Here is a 23,892-nt window from a genome sequence, read left to right on the forward strand (position 1 = left end):
AATACTGAGGGTTGCCACGCAAAGCTTTGTAAATCTAACCTGACCTTTTAAAAATCTGACCAATTTAACCTTTTCTCTGTAGCATTATTGCATGCTTCAGTGCTATCTTAAATGTATAAGAGAAAAGACTGCTAAAAGGATTTTTTTCTAAATGATTAAATATGAAAATTTCAATATATGTGGCTTTTGGTAGAATGGTGAGATAAAGTCACCTGTTAACTATTTTTTAAGCTAAGTATTATTTAATCGACTATTTTAACTATTTATTCTACATAGTGTGTGTTTACTTTGTATACATTGAATTGTGTAATAAATTGTTATATCTTTTGAACAGTACTTAGATTAGTACAGTGCTTATTATCTTATCCGGACACGTTGGGCAAGATTTTTCTGTAAACATGTCCGGATAACTAAAAGTCCGGATAACTACAAAAAATATTTTTTTTCATATAATAATATAACTGTTGCATATAATGCAATGCATAATAAAAGTGTTATGGTAAAAACAAATACATAGTAATTGTAAGTAATATATAATAAAATGATAAATAATAAAAGCTAAACTTTATGTAAATTAATCTATTTTTTATGATAGAAAACATCAGACTTACTAACCCTCTGCAGCTATATACATTTTTTATGGGTCAAGCAAGTAAAATTTATCATTTGTAATTCCACCTGCCCTAACTATTAATTTAAAAATTATTAATTTTTGTTTAAGAGAAACTATAAATTAAATTTATATTTAAAAACAAAAAATAATGTAAACCTATATCTGTAAATGAAATGAAAGACTTCTTTTTAATTAAAAAAACAGACAAAAAGAAAACGGGAAACTTTGACTAAGTTTATAGTCAATTTAACGGAAACAATCATTCCTAACAAACTTGTTTTTATTAAAAATTTTACTAAAATTAGAAAAAATAGACCTTTGTTTTATAGCTTTCCTACGTTTTTCAGCTAAAAACTCATGGAATTTAAAAAGTTGCGAAACTTTTTGAATAAATTTTTGTGTTTACTATTGAAATTTTTTTGAATTTTCTTCTGACCAAAACTGTCCGTATAAGTGAGCGTCCGGATAAGTGAATTCCGGATAAGTGAATACGCACTGTACCACAAAAAATGAAACTTAGAATAAATTAGTTAGCTTTATATGATAACATTATATTTATATGATGAGCCTTCAGGTCCTCTATCATTATACCTCTTAAATACGCGTTTTAAGTACACAAATTAAGTTAAGTACGCATTTTGAGTACGCACATTTTGATAAGTACGTATATTGAGTACACGTGTTTTGACAAATAAGCATTTTAGTTCACACTTCTTGTTCAATACTCATTTTTAGACCAAATTAAAAACTTTCTGTCAGATTTCTTTTTTATTATTTCGACTAGTAATTTTTAGCTATAAACTTTCTATTGAGTAGCTGCTTTGTTCAGAATGTGTATTTCTGCGAAAGATAACTGTAATACTATGTTAACAAAACTAAAAAAATAATATAAGTTTATTATAAAAATATTTGCACTGAACCAGGTTTACTGTTTTCTCACTACTTACCTATTCGCAAAAAGTCTCTAGGTGTCACAAATGTAAAGAAAACTACTGGAAAAAAATTTTTGATTAAAATACTCAAACTAAATCAGCTCTCTTTAAAAATTTTTTAATTTAAACTTTAAAATATACACTATTTATGAAATCCTGGTGCTTAAAAAAAAACTTTAACTGATAATCAATTTAGAGAGTAATTATCCTAAAAAAATTTAAATAGTATAAACTGTAAACTGGTAACAGTAACAAATATAAATTTTTTAAATTTAAATACAGTAACCTCTCGCTTATTTACGCACATTGTCTCCACAGAAAAACTGCGTAAAGATACGAGAGATCGTAAAGATACGAGAGGTACCAAATATACTTACTAATGGCTGTTCTTTGATATTGATTCTAGTTAAAAGCAGACTGGGGACTTTCTCACTTTTTAAAATTTTGTTTAATTTTTATACAAATATGAAAACAAAAGACAATACTATACATATTTAAAAATAAGAATTTAAATTTATATAAAATAATAATATTTTTAGAAAATTTTTACTTGTTGTAATAATAATTAAATATTATTTTTGTTTATATGTAATTTATTTTATACTAAAAATTTATACTCTGTTCTACTTATCAAATTCAATTTATAATTAATCATTTGTGTTAAATGTAAGCTCTATATTTATTAAATATCAATGCTACTTTTTGCTAGGAAGTTTCATGAGATTTCTTTTTTAGATGTTTGTTTATATATAGGGCAAGAGTGCTGTATTATTGGTTTGTGTTTTAAATTTTCATTATTTCAATATACTTTCATTATTTAACACAGTTATATTTCTTTCAGAATTTTAATTTAAACTCTTATTGTTAACAAAATTTCTGATATACGTATAACTAAATGTTTATCAATTAGTCAAGGAACATAAGTTTACAAAGTGTAAAGATATAGTGAACCGAGTTAGCATTTAAAAACATATTTTACATTAAAAATATGAAATAAACCTAATTTGTGGAATATTAAAAAAATTCAACATTTTTTTTGAATTTTTTAGAATTCTAAAATGCGTAACTAAACGAGAGTGCGTAACGTCACGAGTGCGTAAAGATGTGAGAGGTTACTGTAACTCTGAAAAAGTTATATACAGAGGTGAACCATACACATAAACTTGTTACATAAAATACAAAACTACTTGCTTAATTAGAAAGATCTTAATAATTAACTTAAATAAAAAACAATCTTATTCTAAAGTTTTTCAAAATAGACTTTTGTGTATATAACAAATTTTTACTATGAAAGAGTCCTTACCACAAATCATTGATACTAAAGAGGTTACATACAACAACTACTTGTTCAAATAGGTCAATAGTTTAAAATATTTTACGGAAGTTTTGCAATTCTAGTCTTATTTTATAAAAAAATTTTTATCTATTTTACTTTTTGAAGGCTTTGGAACTTAATGATTTTGTATGTAAGTTTCTAAGAAAAATTTTTACAATTTTAGTCTGGCTTTAAAGATTTTTTTTTTGTTAATTTTTTAGCATTTTATTGCTTTGAAAATTAAGGAGTTCTGTAAGTAAGAACTGACAAAATCAGACATTTTGCCATTTTGACCTAAAAAACTGACTTTTTGCCATTTTAATGTAAAATAACTTATTTTTGGTCATTTTAAACCCTAATAAACTGACTTATTTTTTCAAAAAAAAAAACACTTAGCCCAGTTTAGCCTGACTTATCCAGACCTGTGGCAACCCTGAACATTATATTTAATATTAAACTATAAATTAGTTTACTTACTCGAAGTTGATACATTGTAGAAATTTTGTAAAGATTTGTCATCAAATCCTTTGAGTGAACTATTCATGCATAAAATCAGAAACTTAGAGCACGTATGTCTTGAAAAAACTTCTTCAAACTTTTTGAAAAATATATTTAGTTTAACTTTTCCAAATTTTCTCTTTTCAATAGAATTTCTTGTTGATCCCATTTGGAAATGTTTTAAACTAAACTAAAAACTTATATTGTTAAACTGAAAAGAGTACTAATGTTCAAATTTGAAGCTAAAATACATATTGATATAGTTTATTGAACGATAAAAAAAGACGCTTAAAACATTTGGTCCTAGGACGTGGTGCACGAAAACCTTTTAGGTTATCGAGTCGCACACCACGGATACAGTTTAATGTGTTGTCCAGGACATTTTAATAATACTAGAAATAAATAATAATAAATAAGTACCAGTTAATGAAGAGAACAAAATTTAATTAAAAATTAGATGATATTATTATCAAGTTTAAGTTAACTAGATAAGTTTGTTACAATTAAAAGGTTTAAGCTGTAACACTTGAGGAACAATAGTTTTAACAAAGAATAAATTTTTAATGATGTTGAAAACAACTTACAACAAAATCTTATAAATTTTACTAAAGGTTTTTCAAGTATTAAAAATACTAATAAATTATAAGTAAGTATAAAAAACTACCAACTTATTATAATATAAGACTAAATATAGTAACTACTAGTCTTTCAATAACGTTTTCAGGTATAAAATTTCTAGTTAAGAAGACAATGCAATTGTACAAAAGTATATTTAAACCAAGTTATATCTATACAAAGGTCATTACAAAAGAGTTCTAGTTTGTGTATTTTAACCAAGCATATGTTATTTAGGGGTGACACAGGTTAAAATTAAAAACAAGCAGTTATCTTTAATAGTAAAACCAAATAACTAGCATGGCATACGTAGAATAATAAAACTTTTTTTTTAGTTATAAAAACATTTGTCAAATTGGTGCAACTGTAAAATACTCAGAACATAATCTTAAAATATGTTATTTAAATGACCTTTTAATTAACTTCAAATATACAAACATTTAAAAAAAACTTTGAAAAATAATATAAATTAAAAGCAAACTTTTGCTTAACAAACAACACTAAGAAAATTTAAAGTATTGTTGTTTTTTAAACGGCGATCAGCCAGATTTGGTCGTTGAGTATGCAAATAATAAAAACTTCTTAAGGTAAAATAGGTAAAAACTTTTCAATATAATATTTTAAATTACACATTTTAAAAGTTGGCAACTATTCTAATGGACAGGCTAAATTTAAAATTATTTCTTTCTTTTGTTAAAAAATAACAAAAAATAAATTTTGGCAGGCCATCCTGTATATTTGGAAAGTCCCAGTACATAATTTTTTCTTTTTTTTTACGCAAAAGAATATTAATAAAATATTTAAGTGTGCATCACTGTGAAAACAGTTATTAACATATTTAAAAACATTTATTATAAAAAAGCTCAACTCTAATTGTTTCCTATAGTTTTCTTACAGGCCAAAATTGATAATTTAGTGACTTTATTTCAATTATCTTTTATGGACAATTGTAGAAGAAGTACGTGACATTAAGAATAGTTGCACGTAAACTGAGTTATTAGAACTTGTTGAGTTCACAAAAGCGATGTGTCTGCATCATAAGTAAGATAATTATAAAGATAAGCTCAGAGCACTGGTCAACGGTACAGCAAAGTTTAAATCAGTTCAATAAAAAAATATAGACACCCGTTGTCAACATGAATAAAACTTATCAAACTTACAATAAAAATTAAATCTTAAAATTCATCTGTATTTAAAAACTTTCAATAAAATTTCAAGTTGTAAATTATAGGGGGTTGGATGACGTAACGTGCCGATGGGTCAGATACGACTCAGTAACAGAAATTTATAGCCTGAAACGTAGTTTCGTTTTGAGAAAAGTTCTAAATCACGAAAAAAAAGTTTTTAGTAGAAGTTAAGAGCCTCGAAAAGAGTTTTTGATTAGATTTTTAACAAAAGTTATGCGCCTTTTAAAATAGATATGTTATTGCAACATGATCTTTGTGCTATTTTTTAATTTGTTTATTATAAATTTCCTAGATTACGTAGCTACAGTTTTTAATTAATTCCGTGGTGAGTAGATATGAAGCATTTATTTTCTTTAAGTATTAAAGGTATATTGAAATTAAATATTATAGTATGTGAAAAAGATAATTTGATATTTTTAGGAACAATTATTTGGATAGTTTGGTTTTGATACTGGTTTTAAATAAAAACTTTAAACATAAGTCGCTCATTTTCAAAGAAAGTTTATTAACTAGTTTCGTTTAGCGCATCCTCAGAATAATTTTGCTAAAAACTATTAATATTATAGTGTAACTTTAGTTATATAAAATGAATTTAAAAAGACTAGCTAAAAATAGTTACGTCATAAAGTATAAAAGTCTGTTTAAAAAGTTTAAATTAGAATTGAGTTGTACTAAGCTAAATTGAAGTAATTTATAATAACATATATATAATATGATTAACTTAAACAACTAGAATTTGTGAATTCATAAGAATAAAAAAATATTTTGTTTTGCCTTAAATCATTTTTATAATGTTCACTTTTTAAAAATCACACATAAATAAATATAATTATTAGCATATTTTAAAATATTAAACATAAAAAATCTTAAGTTTAAGATAAAGATTTTCAATTAAGTTTCTTTCTTTCAACGATCATTTTTAGATAACTATAAAAAAGTAATTGGCATTAAGAATTTTTTAATATTATGTGAGTTTGTTAGAAAAGCGTTAAATTTGTTAGTTTCACAAAAGCGACGTGTCTGCATCATAAAAATGAAAAATATAAAAAAATTAATGCATTGATCAATGTTTCAACTAAATTTAAGTCAGTTAAAAAAGTTAGACGTTCGTTATTTATAAAAAATAAATATCAAATGTATTAGTTTTTCAATTCTACAATTTTACATTATTTATGTCAAAAATATATTACAGATGTTCTTGTGTTAAAACTTTATTCCGACTAACGGCGTTTCACTGCTCTCAAATAAATTTAAGAACAGTTCTACGGAGTCTATAAATATTAACACACATTAGAAAAAAAGCAGAAAAAGCATGTATAGTTATGTATAGTGTTTATGTAGGTAGTAACTATAAACGAAATTTATACAAAATTTGGGATAATAACATAAAATTTTAAAATTGTCTAAATAAATAAAAAATACAAATTTAATAAAAGTAAGCACTAACCAGACATGTTAAAAAGCTCTGCTTTGTTTACTCAAGCGTGAAATTACTAACTTAAAACAAACCAAAAATAAAACACTTCATTGCTGAATTACCATAGTAACTTTTAGCATTTTAACATCTCTGGCACTAACCTCAAAAAGCTCTAAGATTAGGCAAGTTTTTAAAAATGAAAGTTAAGTTGAGTTGTGCAGAAATATTAAGTCATAATAAATTTAACAAATTGGTCAATAATTTATGCAGCTTAAAAACATGAAGTATTAACTTGCAAGTGTTTGTAATTGTAATGTGATTGTTGTGAAATAAATTAGTACATAAGTAGACAGAGTTATTTAAAGTAGTATCGTCGGTTATGGGACAAATATTCGATAAATCTTGCCGCTTATTCAGAATCAGGTCTTTATCTTCTGCTGCAATTACTGCTACTTATGTATTGCAAGTTGGGCAAATTCTACTTACTCCTTTGGATGCATGTTTGATCTTTGAAACAATACTCCGCTCCATGTTTGGCCTTTTACCGTACCTGTGAAAAAAGCTCCAGACATAATCCGATAAACGCGTACTTTGTTTTTTATCTATATTTTTTAAAGTATGTTTATGGTTAGCATATCTATCCTTGAAACTACCTGCTGTACTTCCGATATAAATTTTATCTGGGCCCTTAATTTCAACTTTAACTTTGTAAATTACATTTTTAATTAAACAATTACCTTTTAATAGGCAGTTATCTTTATTTATTTTACGGCAATTACATGTTTTAGGCATATTACTTAACTTATTACTTTTAGGGTTAGTTGGTTTTAGTTTTATAAACTTGATAATCTAAACTGACATTTTTATAGATATAAAGTAAAAATAACAAACTTATTTCATTAATTAATTCAAAAAAAAAGTCATTTTTAATAGTTAAAACTCAACATATAAACCTTTCTTTCATAAGTTAGCTTTTCATGAAACTAAGATCTAATTGTTTAGAATTACAGTAGACTACCGCTTAAGTACACACTTTTTTTGGTACGCACCCCGCCTTAAGTACGCACTTATCCAGAAAGACAAAAAAAATCTAAACTTTTTATATATTTTTATAAAATTTAAGTAAACAAATAACTTGAATAATGGCCTGAGATTGTGAGAGTCCTGTTATTAAATGTTAATAAACCAGATACTTATTCAGTGGTTGCAGAAAAGTAAAAAAATAATGAGATTTGAGCTGTAATGCTATAAAATAAATAAATCTAGATGACAAAGTTATAAAAACCTACAAATACAGCATAGTTAAGTCATAATTTAATTTAAAAGTACACACATTGATGTTTTGAAAATATTTGGTAAACACAATGTAGATTAGTACTTTCCTACAACAAAGCAAAATATGGAAGATATGGCTTAATATTCTTTTTATATCATTGACTGACATTGACTTTCTATTTAAATGTATATATTAATTATGTAGAAACTTTTTCTAGAAAAAATTAATCATTTTAAAATATTTTTAAAAATTTTGCAGATTTGAATTATGTATTAAATGTTATTTAAAATAAAAAGACTTGTTTTTTTGGCTTAATTATTTGGTGGCTAGTTGTAAGAAAGAAAACAAACAACTAAATTTCATATTATACTATGTCGTCAAAAAGTAAGCACTACCCGTGCTAAGTACGCACTTTATGGTCGGGTTCAATTTGCGTACTTAAGCGGTAGTCTACTGTAATTTAGCTGTGTTTAATGTGCTTTATCAACCTTAGAGTTTTATTTTATTTATAATTATAAAGACAACATATTTTCAATTTTTTTATTAACTACTCAGCTATATACTACTGATCAGTTTACTGTTTAGCTCTTCTTAAGATTAGAAATGTTACTTATTTATAACTTCATTTAACCATATAAAACTAACATAAAATACATTACATGGAAAAAGAAAGTTTATTCCTTGTCGGGCTTTAGTTAAATGCGTTCGAATCTTAAGCAAAATTTTAAAATGTATTTGAAAAACGCAATGAAATCTAAAATAACTTGAACGAACTGGTATAATAATATAATAACTTTTTAGGTTGGTTATATAATTGAAACTAAGAAATACTACAAAAAGAGAAAACAGATAGCTTTTAGTAGTATAAAATTAAATGACTAATTTTGACCTGTTATTAAACAACTATGTTGAACAAACGGTTTTTAGGCAAAACGTAAAATAAGTGAAACTGTCAGTAAGTCTATAAGTTAATATAAATATCACATATGCTTTCTTACACGAATAGATACTACAACTTACTTTTATATCTTTAAAAATTACATGCTTTAAAAATTATTTATCAAACACTTATTTTAGTTATCCAAGTAAAGAAATTAAAAACTAAACTAAAAGTAATAAATAATAAAAGCAATTTATTTTCAACTTAATATAAAAATAATGTACTGAAATTCTGAGGTTTTGAAAGCTCATACTAAAAGAAAACAAACAGAATTTATCTGCATTTTGGTTGAGTACACGTTTTTAATGTTAAACTTATTTTGTATTTAAATTTTAAAACTAAATTTCACGTAAAAGTATTATAGTTGAGACTTAACTTTTATTACATGCGGTATATTAAGCAAAACATGTTTAAAACCGTTTATTTTAAAATAGTATACGAAAAGTTGAGGGTTTTAAAAGCTCTAACTTGTAGAAAAAAAATATCTATGTACCGCTTAAGTAGGCATAAAATTTAGAATTTAAAAAAAATTAATCGCCAGACGGCGCCACAGACTTCTCCTGATATTGCACCATTACCGTTCTAGATAATTTATGAATAAGAAAAATTTACTTGTTTTTTCATCACACATTGTCTTTATAACCATACCATCTCCCTTCTATCTACCCCTCTAATTTAGCCTTGATTCATACTGAGCGAAATTATTTTTTCAATAAAAATATCTATGTACGTAATATACCCTTCCAAATACATATATCACTTTCATCTAAATTCTATATTTTTTTGTTTCTATGCAAGCTATAATAACTGTTATTTCTTAAATGTTATGGGTTATGGTTATAATGTTATGTTCCTCGGTGTTCCAAAACGTCAGTGGAAACTGCACGCATGTGAGGGGTGCTAAGCCACAACTGTGGACCGGTGAGTGTTCAGAAATAATCAACACATTAAAAATTGTATAACTTTTATCAAAACTTATTTTTAAAAATTTTAAAGTTTGAATAAAAATTGTAATAGTAAATAAAAACGCTTGAATCAGCATGCTTAACTGATTTGTAACATGTTTTGTTTATTTTTAGACTTTTTTGTTAAAATTTCTTAATGTTTTACAATTATGAAATTAATTATTAAGTACTGTTATATAGTACTTGAACTAGCATTTTTTTGAGTTTAAAGTTTTGAAAATTTGTTTTTGCATGATTTAGGTCGACTTAAGAAAAAAATTTGAGTTGATAGTACCAAAATATGCCATAGTCTAATTAAAATTAAAGCTGGTCTAGAACTAAAGTATTATCATAAATAAAGTATATTAACTTCATATAACAATTCTAGAAATTTGTTAATATAAAACTTTTTTAATTAAACTTTAATTGTGTGTAAAGTAAATAATTTTCATAAATAATAAATGCACTAAGTACAAATTTGAAATACAGTTAATAATAAAACTATAAAAGAAAACAGCTGTTTCAAAAAGAATAAGTATTCTGTAGTATGTATGAATAAAATGGTTCTTTTTTAATGAATCAAAGACAAAAATAAGTAAACCATAAAGCCTAAGACTTCAAAAAAAAAACGAATTAGTAAAACTAAAGAAAGTTGTATCTTTCACATTCAATTTGAAATATAAAGTTACAATAACTATTAATGTTTAATTTTAACTAGCTTTTAACATTTAAATTTTTATAGTAGAACTCGAATAACCTAACAATAGATATTAAAAAACTATCGATTGTTCAAAGTTAAGATACATTCTTCGAAGTTTCTATGAATATTAAGTACTAAACAATCAAAGATAAAAAAAATATCACTACGATATTTTGAGAGTTAACATATTACTAACCTTAAACTGTTTAAAACAGAATTCTAAAGCGTTTTAATGATACAAAAACGTTATTTACTTAGTGATCTTTAAAATAATTTGAACTATTAAGTTTATTAAATTATCAGAACTTTATTACACTAGGTGGTTTCTAACATTTTTTCAAGAACAAAGTCAGGTTTTTAAAAATACTTAAAATAATTTGAGTTATATTTAAAGAAGTATTTTATTTATTTAAATGTGTAATAATTAAATGTAAAATTAAATTTTTGTAAAGATATCTTACCCCTGTTACAGGGGATAGATATCTTACAAAAAGTTTGTTGAAGGAAATTTCTACTCAAAAGTTAAATAAGCAAAATATGTGCACTATAAGCAAAACTTTTGTAAAATTTAGAAGAAAAAGTGACATAATTTTTATTTATAACAAATTATTTTCAACTCAAAACATTTAAATTACGTAATTTTATGTCTAATCGATCTTTTTAGTCTGAAATTAAAATGTAGTAAAGAATTCTTTAGAAAAAACATAATATACTATTCTACAAATATATTTGCTTTGAAACACTAGTTTTAGTAATTTGCAAAACTACTTATATCAAAAGATTACCTTAATTGTTCTTTTTTTAAAACTTTGATGTGACGAAAAGGTTTTTCAGCAAAAAATAATAAATTCAGTGTTTGCAATCGATTTTTATTAACATAAAATAAGTTCAAAATTAGTGAAGTGGTAAGCTTAGTTAATTAAGACAATCAGCTTCTTAACTATTGATTTTATATGCAGAGTTTACTGTTTATCAATGATGTTTTTGCAAAAGTGGTCGAATATTGTCCCCTTTAAAACTCTCGTTTAGAGTTTAGACATTCGAAATAAAAATATGCATCATATGAATTAAATAAAAGTCAAAACTTAATAATAAAAGTTTAATAAAAGATCATCTAAATGCATTATATTTTAAAAATAAAACAGTACTTCCTTAACTCTTTCAAAAAGAAACTTTTTAGTAAAGTTTCAAGCTTTTAAATATGATTTATTACACAATTAGATGTTTGTCATGATAACCTTGTGTTTACATATAAATCGTTTGAAAGACCTATGTAAATAAATTGATAGTTTCTTAAAATTTTACGATTATGTATTGGCTATACAGAAGACTTAAAATATATCAAATTGTTGTTTGAAAATAATATGTCATTAAAATATTTTCACTTTAACTATTCATTTATTAACTTAATTTTACATACGATTTTCATTTGAAAATTTTTAACCGAATTGTTAGTTTATTTGAATCAATCAACAAAAAAGATAAAATGGTTAGCTACACTTTGCTTAAAAGGCCTAAAAAACAAACAATTTTAAAATGAAAACTTTAGTTAAAAATTTTATAAAATACATTTTAATACAAATAATTCAAGTCTAAGAGCGAGTCAACATTGAAAAAAGCATAGCATCAAATAGTACACATAGTTCAATAAGGCAGTGGAAAAAAAATTAAAAACACATTAAACTTTTTACCACCTTGTAAAAATAGTTAGAGAAAGACTCTGATATAAAAATAACAACTTATTTAAAAGTTTACTGCGTTACAAATTGATATAGCTGATTATTTCACAACAAAATAGTAAAAACTATAGATGTTTGGATGATAAATTAGTAAAAACATTAAAACGTATTTGTTATATGACTCAAAGGTAAAACTATTTAGACTAAAACTATGTTGATTACGTACAATAGTACCAAAGAAATTTAAAAAACATGTTTAGTTTGAATTTGATAAACTGTACGTGATTATATATGTAACTTTAAAAGTTTAAGAACTCAAGGATACCGTATTTTAAAAGTTTAAAAAATATTAAGCACTTCGACACTTAGATTTTAATAGTAGATTTAGGTTTGTTTTAGGTAATCAATTTTTTTTTAACAGTTCATCGCATAAATTGTTTATGTGTAAATACTTTCACAAAAGCTTTGATTGCGGATCAAGACTTTATCTTCAACTTGGACCTCAGCGCCCTGGTCATCTTGCCGAAGACGCTCGAAGACTCCCTCTCGACGTGCCGCTGGGCCTTCAAGCGCAAGTACTTGTGGTACAGGTTGAACGCCCTCCCGTGCACCCGCCCCAACCCCAGCTGCCTGCACGCGCACTGCGCCACCGTCAGCACGTCGGTGCAGTCGTGGCAGGCGAGCAGGTCCTGCCGCTTGAGGGTGATGACGGCCGCGCACGCGAATATATCGTACGTGTACTCGGGGTTCACCTCGTCGAGCAGCTCAAAAGGTTCGTCGTCTTTGGTGGTGATCTTTGTAAAGTTATTCAAAACTTATTTATGTTTTTATTTAAATATATCGTTTGTAAAGTTATTTTTGAAAATTATGAAAACTTGTTAAGCAATTGTGTTTTGCATGAACAGTTATTTGGTAAATTAAAATTGGTTTTATCTTAATATGTTGATGGAATATTAATTTAAAAGTAAAGTACATACGAGTTGTAGCGGTGAATAGAAATAAATAAGAGAGCTGAGTAAAAGTGATGATCAACTTTAAATAAAAAAATATAAATCAAAAATAATAAATGTTCTATATACAAAATTTTTAAAAGAATATTAATTATTAAAATATCAAAATAGTTTGGTTTTTAACAATTCAACATTGATTAGAATAACTATTTCCAGTTTTATTACAAATTAGCAACAAACTTTGTTTCTGGATTAATGGAATAAAAATATAAGTCTATAACAACTAACGTGCAAAACAATAAATAAAATAATCTAAATATTAAAATGTCAGACCTGATGGGTGTTTTTCAATGACTTCAGAACTTTCAAGAAGTCTTGGTGGTGATTGAAGCTTTCTGATTGGCTGATTTCAAAATAAGTAACAGATTCGTGCACGTCGAAATCCCGCTTGAAGGCGACAAAGAGCCAATTGTGGCACATCAAAAACCCGTCCAAGTTGATCAAATGACTGTGAATTATTCAAACAATACCTTTTTATTTCAATTTATTTTATTTTTAACATATACCTTTTATTTATATTTCAATAATAGAGTTGTAAATGAAATAATGTAAATTTTCATTGTTTTTTATTTATTTTGAAACTATTCAATATATTTGATCATTGCTTGCTTTTAGTATTTTATAACTTTAAAATAAAAATACTAGTAAGTTTATAGCGCATTAAATATTTTTTATGATTTTTGTTCAATATGACTTTTTAATTTTATGATTTTTACATGCTAAAAACAGTTGTTTAAAAATATCAATGGATAATTAACAGCAATTTTATTTGAATTAACTCTACATATTCTGACTTTATAGTACGAAGTAGTATGTTATTTGAACATTTAAATGATAGACATAACATTACAATTTTGTTATGTTGGTATGTGAGCTTTATAATATTCTTAAAAAACTTTAAGTTTTGTATATAAACAACAATGCTGATACGCACAAAACGTTACGCAGCCATAAGGGAGATAAAACACTTTTTTTTACAAAAAATAACTTTGGATTTTGTATGAAAGCTTTAAATACAAACTACAAGCCAGTTTTTATAAAATTTAAAAATATCATTTAACTTTTGAGGTATTTTATTTTTTGTAAAAAGTTTCTAATTTAAACGTATAGACCGCAAATTTTTTGGGGTCAATTTTCTTGGAAATTTTAAAAATCACTAAATATCTTTCTCCTCCTTCATTTTTCAAGCAATCTTCTTCAAATTTTCAGGAAATGTTCCTTATATTATTAGAAAAAAACTTAAATTATGAATTTCATTAAATAAATAAAAAAATTCTTTGACAAAAACAAATAAAAAGTCTTTTTTATTCAAAATAAAAATTTTTACTTATAATTTTTTATAAAGTTCTAAGTAACGTTTTTTTCTGTGTAAGTTTTTCTGACTGTGTAAGTTTGAAGAAGATTGCTTAAAAACCTGGGAGGAGATAGATTTTTAATAAAATAGTCTTTTATTGCTGTTTTAGTTTTCTGTTCCCATAGGGAATCATTTATGCGGCCCGACTTTGACCTGTCATATTTCAAAAAATAATTAGATTTTTTAAAACGGTAAAGCAACTTTAAGCTTAGTAAAATCTCTATAAAATAAGTTCAACTTGTAAAAAACATGGCTTACCCCCCTTCCCCCTTATGGCCTTAAAACATGTTTTTTTTCACAAAACTGAAAAGTAGTTTAATTTCAAACATAAAGCTTTACATTTGAGAAATTTTTACACTTTAGCACATTTATTTTTAACAGCTGTAATGTAATTAATCTTTGCTATAGAAAATAATAAAGTTTATTAACATATTCAGGGTTGCCACTCGTTTTTTTCAAAAAAAATTCCAGGTTTTCCAATTATCTTCCAGGTTTTTAAAGGTACACATTTTTGGGTCCATTTTTAGTTTAAAGTTAAGTTAAAGGTAGGAAACTGTGTTAAATAGTATAAAAAAATTAAAAAGATATTGTAAAGCTACTTTAAATAATTTATACTATTAAATATTTTATGTTTGTTTAACTAGGGAGTGTTAAGCATTGTGATAAGGGAATTAGGACATTCCGAAAGCGCTTAAGTTTATAATAAAGTTTATAATGAAAAAATTTGTTTGTCTTGTAGTAAAATGGTACTTAATTAAAAGGTCTAAATATATCTGAATTATACAAGAAAACTGCAAGTATGACCGATGTTAAAGTTTATGAATTAAGAAAATTAGAAAAACTAATGATTAAGACAAGTATGAGAAAGATGGATATTAAATATTTAAAAAAGTGCGAAGAGTTAGACTTAATTCCTGAATTTTTGAAGTTCAGGCCACCAAAGTTAAACGTTTATGAAAACGTGCACAAGTATTACCGTAAAGTTCTTTTAGAACAAATTAAGATAGCCAAAAAAGAGTTTCATTCTACAAAAAGATCAAGAGATGATATTATGTACAATCTCCGTGATAGGTTAACTATATGTCAATATCAATTGATATTACAGCAGATCAGAGATCACAGCATCAAATGTATGGTGTTGGATAAGAGTAAAACACACCAAAAGAAGCTCTTCAACTTGTGGAACAAACAAAGAAAAAGTAAAACGCCAGACTGTGTAATCAATTTAAGTTCCTACAAGTTGTCACTAAGTGAAAAATCAGCATTAATGTTTGGTTTCAAACGAAGCATTATGCCTAAACACATTGATGAAATATAAACTAAAGCTTCTATTGAGAGTCAAACCAAAAAAGTTTGTTCAAACGAAAACAAAACTCTGAATTATGACATGCTAGAATATCTAAGAAACAGTACCACAAAGTTTATTTCTGAGAGCAACAAAGCATGTGCAACAAATAAAAACAAGGCAATACACAGAACACTAATAAACCTTGCTAGGAATAAAAACATTAGGTGCCTAAATATGGACAAAGGAAACGGAGTAGTGATAATGAACACAAAAGATTACAATGATAAAATGAATAAGATTCTAGAAGATGGCAGTAAGTTCAAAAAACTTAACTTTGATCCAAACTCAAACAACTACAGCAAAGCACCTTGGTACTTAAAAGAAAAAACTATATACAGACTTGTATACAAATACATTAAACCATTAGTCACTGACAAAGTGTACTATAAGTTAATACCCAAAGGAACACAACCTGGAAAATGTACGGTTTTGCTAAAAACCATAAAACTAATTATCCTCTTAGACCAGTACTATCAGCAATAAAAACCCCAGAATACGCCTTATGTAAATGGCTAGAGATAGAACTTAAACCATACTTAAAAAGTGACTGGATTATTAACTCCAGCTTTGAGTTTTTTGAAAAATTGAAAGACTATCGACCATTGAACACAGACATTTGTGTCACATTTGATATCAAGAGTTTGTATACCAACGTCCCGTTGGAGGAGACTATTAATAAAGTTACGAAAGTAGTATACATAGACAATCCTAGTTCAATATTTGCTCGATCAAAAATGACTCAAACAGTATTTAAAAATCTTCTAAGAGCATGCTCTCAAAGCATCTTTATGTTCAATGGGACCATATATCAACAAACAAACGGTTTATCAATGGGCTCACCTCTTGCCCCTTTACTGGCCAACTGGTTTGTCAGTCAATTAGAGACAGAGCTGCTCAACAAAACTGCAATGCCTAGAATGTACTGCAGATATGTTGACGACATTTTCTGCATTTTCCAAAATAAAGAACAAATAGATCAGTTTGATAAAAAACTCAACAATATGCATCAAGACATGAAATTTGTAATCCAGACTTGCCAAGAAGGTAAACTACCATATCTCGATACACAGGTGACAATAAAAAACAACAAGTTTATAACATCAATATTCAGAAAACCAACAAGCACGGGCGTGCTCATGAATTTTAACTCGTGTGTACCGCAGTCGTGGAAGAGAAATTTAGTAAAAAACTTGAATCACAGAATCAAAAATCTCGTTACAGAAGATCTACAAAATGACGAGTGGCAAAAGGTAAAAGAGCTGTTGATGAAAAACTCATTTCCGGCCAAGTTTATCGATGAACAAATACAAAAGAAAGACACCTTTGAGACAGAATTAATTGAAAATAAAGATGATAAGAAACAATACATCACAATACCATATGTTAAAAAGACGTCAGAGAAATTCGCCAAGAACATAAAAGCAGTATTTGAAAGCATCGGGGTAAAAGTACGCATTACTTAAAGATCAGAAAAAGTAGGGAAATATTTCTCTCTAAAAGATTCAATAAGTAGCTTGTATCAAAGTTGTATTGTCTATAAATTTATGTGTCCAGGTGATCTGAACAACCAGTACATTGGTGAGACAGAAAGACAACTTTTCGTCAGAATTAAAGAACATGTGACTCCAACCAACAGTGCGGTATTTAAACATATTGAAAATTGTGTATTTTGTACTAATTGTAAAAACATTTGTAATAGTTTCAAAGTTATTAAAACGTGCACTTCGTATAATGAATTATTATCTTCAGAAGCTCTACTAATTAAAAAATTCCAGCCAAATTTGAATAATCAGCTTGGCCCTGATAAAGGATCAAGAGTAACTATTAATATACTTTAAATATGTTTTTTAACAAAAAACTTTTTTGATAATGAGAACTTTTTTTTTATATGATTGATTTTTGAAGTCTAATCGAAATTTTACTACTGAACCGTGAAAAATGTTAAACTTCAAGGTTTTTCCAGGCTTTTGATCAAAATTCCAGGTTTTTCCAGGTTTTTTTCAAATTTTCTCAAATTCCTTGTAAATCGGCAACCCTGCACATTATATATGTCATTACTAATAAAAATAATATTTAAAAAATAATATTCTTTATATGTCTATTTTTGGCAAAGTTTTTACACCTTAGCAACCTGTGTAAGTTTGGTTCAAGATCTTTGAGCAGACTTTTAACAAAATTTGGTCTTTTATTGATCCCGTCATCAGTGTACCAATGCTGCACTTTTTCCATGTAGTTGCTGAAACACCAGTACGCTTCCACCTCATCGTCGAAAACAGTGATGAAGTTCGATAGCAAATCTGTCATTCCCTACAAATTTTACAAACAGGTTTACAAGCTCCTGTCAACCAATAAGTACTAATTTTGTTTTTTACTTTTTTAGAAAATGTTAAGCTAAAAATCCAGCTATGTATAAAAAGTACAATATACTTTTTTAGTAAGTATATTTCAGTTAATAAAATAACTAAAACTAAATGTTTTAAAGTAAAACTTATTACATTATGCAACTTAAATGATGATAGTTTTAAAAGTGGTAGTATTCGAAAATTCTATATGTGTTTCATATGATGACAAGAGGTTACAAACACTTGACAGTTTTCAAGGTTGTTATGACCCAGCAATACCAATGTATACAAGTACTGTCAAAATTTTGATGACAATAAAAACAATAAATTTTTATTCATTTAATTTTTCTTTTTTAAACAATTAGCATATTTGACTAGACCAAATGCTGATCAACAAACTTTATATAGTAGTACAGTACAGTGTACATAAATCTAAATTATTATAAATATAAGGCTATGTATAAGTTCTGACTAATGATGATTGTGTTAATTGAAAACTTATTATTTTTATTTACTTTGAATGTTCTTGTTACTTATTTACTAATAAGCTTCAATACAGATAAGATTTATATATCGAATATAATACTAAAATCTGTCCAGAAAACAGTCAACACTTGTTTGTCTTTCATAGCATATTTAAAGCTAGAAAGCTTTATATAGTTTAGATAACTCGGAGTTTAAAAAAGAATGATAAACAATTAAGGAAAACTAATAAATTTATTTTAAGTCTTTTGCTATTTTTATTTGCACCTTAACCTACTGAACTAGCTAAATTTAATTACTAATGCTTAATTAGCTATTCTAAACTTTGTTTAGCAGTTAAAGTATTCTTATATTTAATATAAAACTTTATAAAATTAGATCAAATTATATTAACAAGGTGTACTTCTATGGTGTAAATATGAGCTATCAGTATTAAAACCTAATCAGATTAGCAAAAACTTAACTGTTTTGTTTTTTAATAATATTTGAAAAGAACAAATATTTGATTGAAAATGTTAGTGTTTTTATTTAGACTTTTTGTAGTAACAGTTGTTAAGGTTTTTTAATTAAATTCACAATCAAAAAATTTAAATAATACAAACTTTTTAGTTTGATTTTTTTTAATGATCAACACTTATATTTTTTTTTACAGATTGCAATTCTTTAACTAATACATATCTAAATTGGTGAAAATACTTAAAGCAAAACAGTTCAGTCAAAACATTATATGTACTGTAATTTACAAGTAGAAAGTATTTTAACTAGAAAAAGTAAAAAAATCAATATAAAGAATCAAAAATTTACCAACTTGAACATAGCCAACTTCACAATGAAAGAAAGCATAAACCCTGAGAATATTTTTCATTTTTTCTAGAACACTAGCAGTATCATTTTTAAACACAGGATGATCACAACAAACTCTTGGTATGTCTTTTTCTAATATCCTGTACCAAACAGTGACGCCTTCCAAATCAGACCTTCTGCTGAAAGCATAAATTCTAGCGTCAGTCTCATGGTGTAGCAGCTCGGAACTAGTGGCCTTGTTGTCACCTTCGTAAACAGGCAGTGGCTTGGTTTCTAAAGAAGTCAAGCTTTCATTTGTAGTTTGATTCAAAAACATTTCACATCTTCTCTTCAACGCATGATACCTGTAATGACGCTTTATATCTGTTTGCTTCCTAGATTCAAGGCTTGAGTCAGCTGAATAGAACTTGAACAAAAACTTCCAAACTTTTCTTCTGATATTTTGATTGCAGCCTAAGTTGAAAACTAGTTTTTTCATCTGGTTAAAATCTTTTAAAACACCGTAGTGGTCGAACAGTTGATCAAATTGATCTTCATTTACTTGTACATTTGAGAGCTGCTCGATTCCTTCACTGATAAACAAATCATCATCTTCTTCCTGGTACTTTTTCAAGCTGAAATGGTTGTTTGAGAATTTTTGGTCTAAATTGTAGTTGGTAGACACAATTGGGGACTCAACAAACTCAAAGTCGTCTTCTTGTAAATCGCCATCACTCATTATTTGTTTTAAGTTTCTGGTAAAATAGTAATTGTTGAAACTTTAGTTGAAAATATGTGAAAAAATATTGTACTACGACAATTGAAGAAAATATTTCAAGGTAGTTTTGTATATTCTTATAGACAAAAAGTAGTTTAAGGGCATAGGAGGGGGGTAAACACCCTTTTTTGGTTTTTGATCTTATTTTATATAGTCTTTACTAAGCTACAAAATGCTTTTTACAGATTTAAAAAATTCAAAATATTTTTTTAGATATAGTCGGTCAAATTTGGAGGCAACGATAGGTTCCTTATGGAAGGCGCAAACTAAAACTGCAAAAATAGACTATTTCACTAAAAATCTATCTTCTCCTACGTTTTTTGAGATAACTACCTCAAATTTTCAGGACATGTTCTTTGATATATTTAGAAAATTCTGTCTGAAGGATTTTTTTTTAAATTAAAAAATAAAAATTTTATATGAAAAATAAACAAAAAAACAGTTTTTTTTTTGTTTTTTTGTTATAATTTTTTTTTTTTAATTCTGTTCCAACAGAATTTTTTTAAATATTGCAAGGAACATGTCCTGAAAATTTGAAGTAGTTATCTCAAAAAACATAGGAGGAGATAGATTTTTAGTGATTTCTAGTTATTTGCAGTTTTAGTTTGCGCCTCCCATAAGGGACTTATTGTTACCTCCGACTTTGACAGGCTATATCTAAAAAAATATTTTGAGTTTTTTAAATCTGAAAAAAGCATTTTGTAGCTTAGTAAAAACTATATAAAATAAGATCAAAAACCAAAAAAAAGTGTTTACCCCCCCCCCCTATGCCCTTAAGGGCATAGGAGTAATTTTTATATTGATAACTAGTCATATTTTTTATACAAAAATAAAACTACCAGTTAATTTTAAATGTTTTTTTTTTTAATTCAAAGTAGTTTTTGAGATAAAACTGACTGTATATATCATTTTCAAATAGCTACAACTAAGCTTAAAGAAAGTAAAATTAAGGTTTTCTTGTAAATTTCTGTAGTTTTTCAATTATAATTTTTTTTTTCTAATTTGAGTTTTACTGGGGTTTTTTAAGTAATCTACAGTTCAGTGGAAACTTCCACTTGTTTTTTTGTTTAAACTTTCAGTTTTTAATAGTTACAGCAACTGTAAAATTAAGTTATCACTTTTTTATTTCACTGGATTTAATACTAATTATTTAAAAAACAATTTTTTAAAACAAACTACTAAAGCTGAATTTTTATAAACATGAAAGCATATGATCAGTTTTCATATATGTTTTTAACAATAACCACAGCTTTAAAAAAATCAATTTATGACAATTTGAAGACAGGGTTGTTATTTTTATAATTAAATTGTTTAAAATAAAATACATTTAAAAAATATTTTTTATTTTTATATAAGATCAAAATAATGTTGAAACCAGATCCATCTGTAAAGTTTAAAACAAATATATATTTTTTTTTTATATACCATGAAAATTGTTACTATAAGATTATTATATATCTGAAAAAACTCTAAAATCATTACCTTTAAATCCAAATATACTGTTTTTTTGTTAATTAAATTTAAAAATACAGGAATTTAAATATAATAAGTTATATTATTCTTATATTTATTATATTTTGATTAAAAGTTCCTAATGAAAGAAAAATTGATTGCATTTTGCTGTAAAAAAGACAATGAGCCCAATTCACTCCAGGCTGATATTTGTAGATTGAAAAATGAGTATTAAAGAGAAAAGTAAGAGCATTGAGAAGAGTATTGTTGAAATTCAGAAAGATGACAAATATGTGATGTTTAATAATAGAGTTATTTCTTTGAAAGAAAAATTCTCAGAGTTACAAAGAAGTTTTGGAATTTTAAACAGAGTTTTCTTCCAAATTTGAAAGATTTGAATAAAAATTTTCTACATATGCTGATGTAACGGAAACAATAAAAACAAAAAACTTTTTTACCAAAATACCACTACCAAATTAAGTGTAGTTGTTGGAAAATTTGAAGCAGAAAATGAACAAAAAATAAAAGAAAAGTAAGCTCTGAATGTAATTGTATTTAATATCCCTGAGTGGAGAAATTCAACCAATAGTTCCCTAGAAAACTCTAAAAATGACTTGCAAATTATCAAAATAGTTCTAGGAGAAAATAAAATAAAAAAAGAGGAGTTAAAATCACTATATTGTGTGGGTAAAACACAAAGGACAAAAATAGACATATCATAATCAAGCTTAATGATGTAGCCTCTAAACACAGACTGTTAAAACTAATAAACCTGAAAGTCATGAATAGAATAAAATGAATAAAAAATGAAATAGAATAAAATGTCTATATTAACCCTGACAGAATCATTTTGGAGCTTGAGACATTCAGAAATTTTGAGAAAGAAAGTTAAAATGAGACAAGCCATAGCAGACCAGAACAATTTGGACGTGAAATACATTATCAGGAACAATATAATAGTTGAATTAAATAGAAAGACGTTTTGATTAGGTTTCCATGAGCTCTGGGATTGGTTGCAAAAAAAAACTGCAAGTCAAACTGTGAGTCAACAGCTTCAAATACTTCTAAAGATTTAACTAATCATAACTAATTCAGCTACTATTCTGACAAAAATATTTAAAATATACGTTTGTCCCAAGCTTGAATACAATACACAAATTTAGTCATCCTTTTTAAAAAACATATTAACAAAATTGAGTCTGTGCAAAGAAGTTTTACCTGGTTGATATGTAGTTCTTGTAGCATCATATAATGGTAGATTGGTTAAACTTGGATTGAGATCTCTAGAGTATAGAAGATGGGAATTTGAATTATTTATGCTTTATGAAATTATTCCTGGGAAACATAAGGCTTTTTTCAGTCAATTTTTCAGCTTTTTCCATAATAAATATTAATTAAGAGGAAATAATAAAGAAATAAAACATAAAATCATTTTAACAACAGTCAGTGGCAAGTTCATTTTTTCAAAGAGCAAAGACTATGTGGAAAAAATTACCACAGGATGATGTATCATAGAAGGTGGAACATTTTTGCTTTAAACACAAAAAGATTTTATTTAAATAGTATAAGTATCAGTAAAACTCAGTAACTTTTCACAAAAACAATACATAAAAACATATAAACCACAGATTTTTTTGTGTTGAAACTTTATTCCGACTAACGGCGTTTCACTGATCTCAAATAAATTTAAGAACAGATCTACTGAGTCTATAAAACATTAACACACATTAGGAAAATCTAATTATAGTTACTACTCACATAAATACTATATATAATTATACATGCTTTTTTCTAATGTATGATAATATTTTATAGACTCTGTAGATCTATTCTTAAATTTGTTTAAGAGCAGTGAAACGCCGTTAGTCGGAATAAAGTTATAACACAAAAACATCTGTGATATATATTTCAATAAGCTTAGCTTATCAGGATCTCTAGGATTTAACGCCTATTAACGTTACATCTTAAAAACAAACAAATAAAGATCTTTATAATATTCATATTGTTTAAATAAGCTACTAATTTCTTCTTTTTTCTATTTGTAATATTAATTAGTTTTATTTCCTCTGCCTCCCTGCTGACAGAATATTAATCTAATTTTATTAGTTTTGTACAAATAATTTTGTAAGTCTTAAATTATTGACTTTTATATCACTCAAATAAGTTTAAACTTGTTAATGAGTTTTTATAATTTTAACTATAAGTATATTTGGTGATTTGTTTATA

At 26.3% G+C, this 23,892-nt stretch overlaps 1 protein-coding gene across 2 annotated transcripts; it reads right to left on the reverse strand.

Annotated features, from left to right (window-relative positions):
- Positions 1-12,203: 12,203 nt before the first annotated feature.
- On the reverse strand, positions 12,204-20,187 carry LOC145842265 (TBC1 domain family member 15-like). Of its 2 annotated transcripts, none has more exons than XM_082949686.1 (4): positions 19,462-20,187; positions 17,960-18,135; positions 13,400-13,574; positions 12,204-12,910 (listed from the first exon to the last, which is right to left on the reverse strand). In XM_082949686.1, exons 1-4 carry the CDS (start codon positions 20,173-20,175, stop codon positions 12,593-12,595), a joined length of 1,383 nt encoding a protein of 460 aa, XP_082805812.1. In that variant the 5' UTR covers positions 20,176-20,187; the 3' UTR covers positions 12,204-12,592. The 2 variants fall into 2 exon arrangements, with proteins under 2 accessions (XP_082805812.1, XP_082805811.1); XM_082949685.1 differs by having other exon boundaries at positions 17,951-18,135.
- Between the last annotated feature and the right edge of the window lie 3,705 nt (positions 20,188-23,892).

This window comes from Thalia democratica, chromosome 8 (genome assembly GCF_965202585.1).
Source record: "Thalia democratica chromosome 8, ktThaDemo2.hap1.1, whole genome shotgun sequence".
In the NCBI taxonomy this organism is placed as follows: domain Eukaryota; kingdom Metazoa; phylum Chordata; class Thaliacea; order Salpida; family Salpidae; genus Thalia; species Thalia democratica.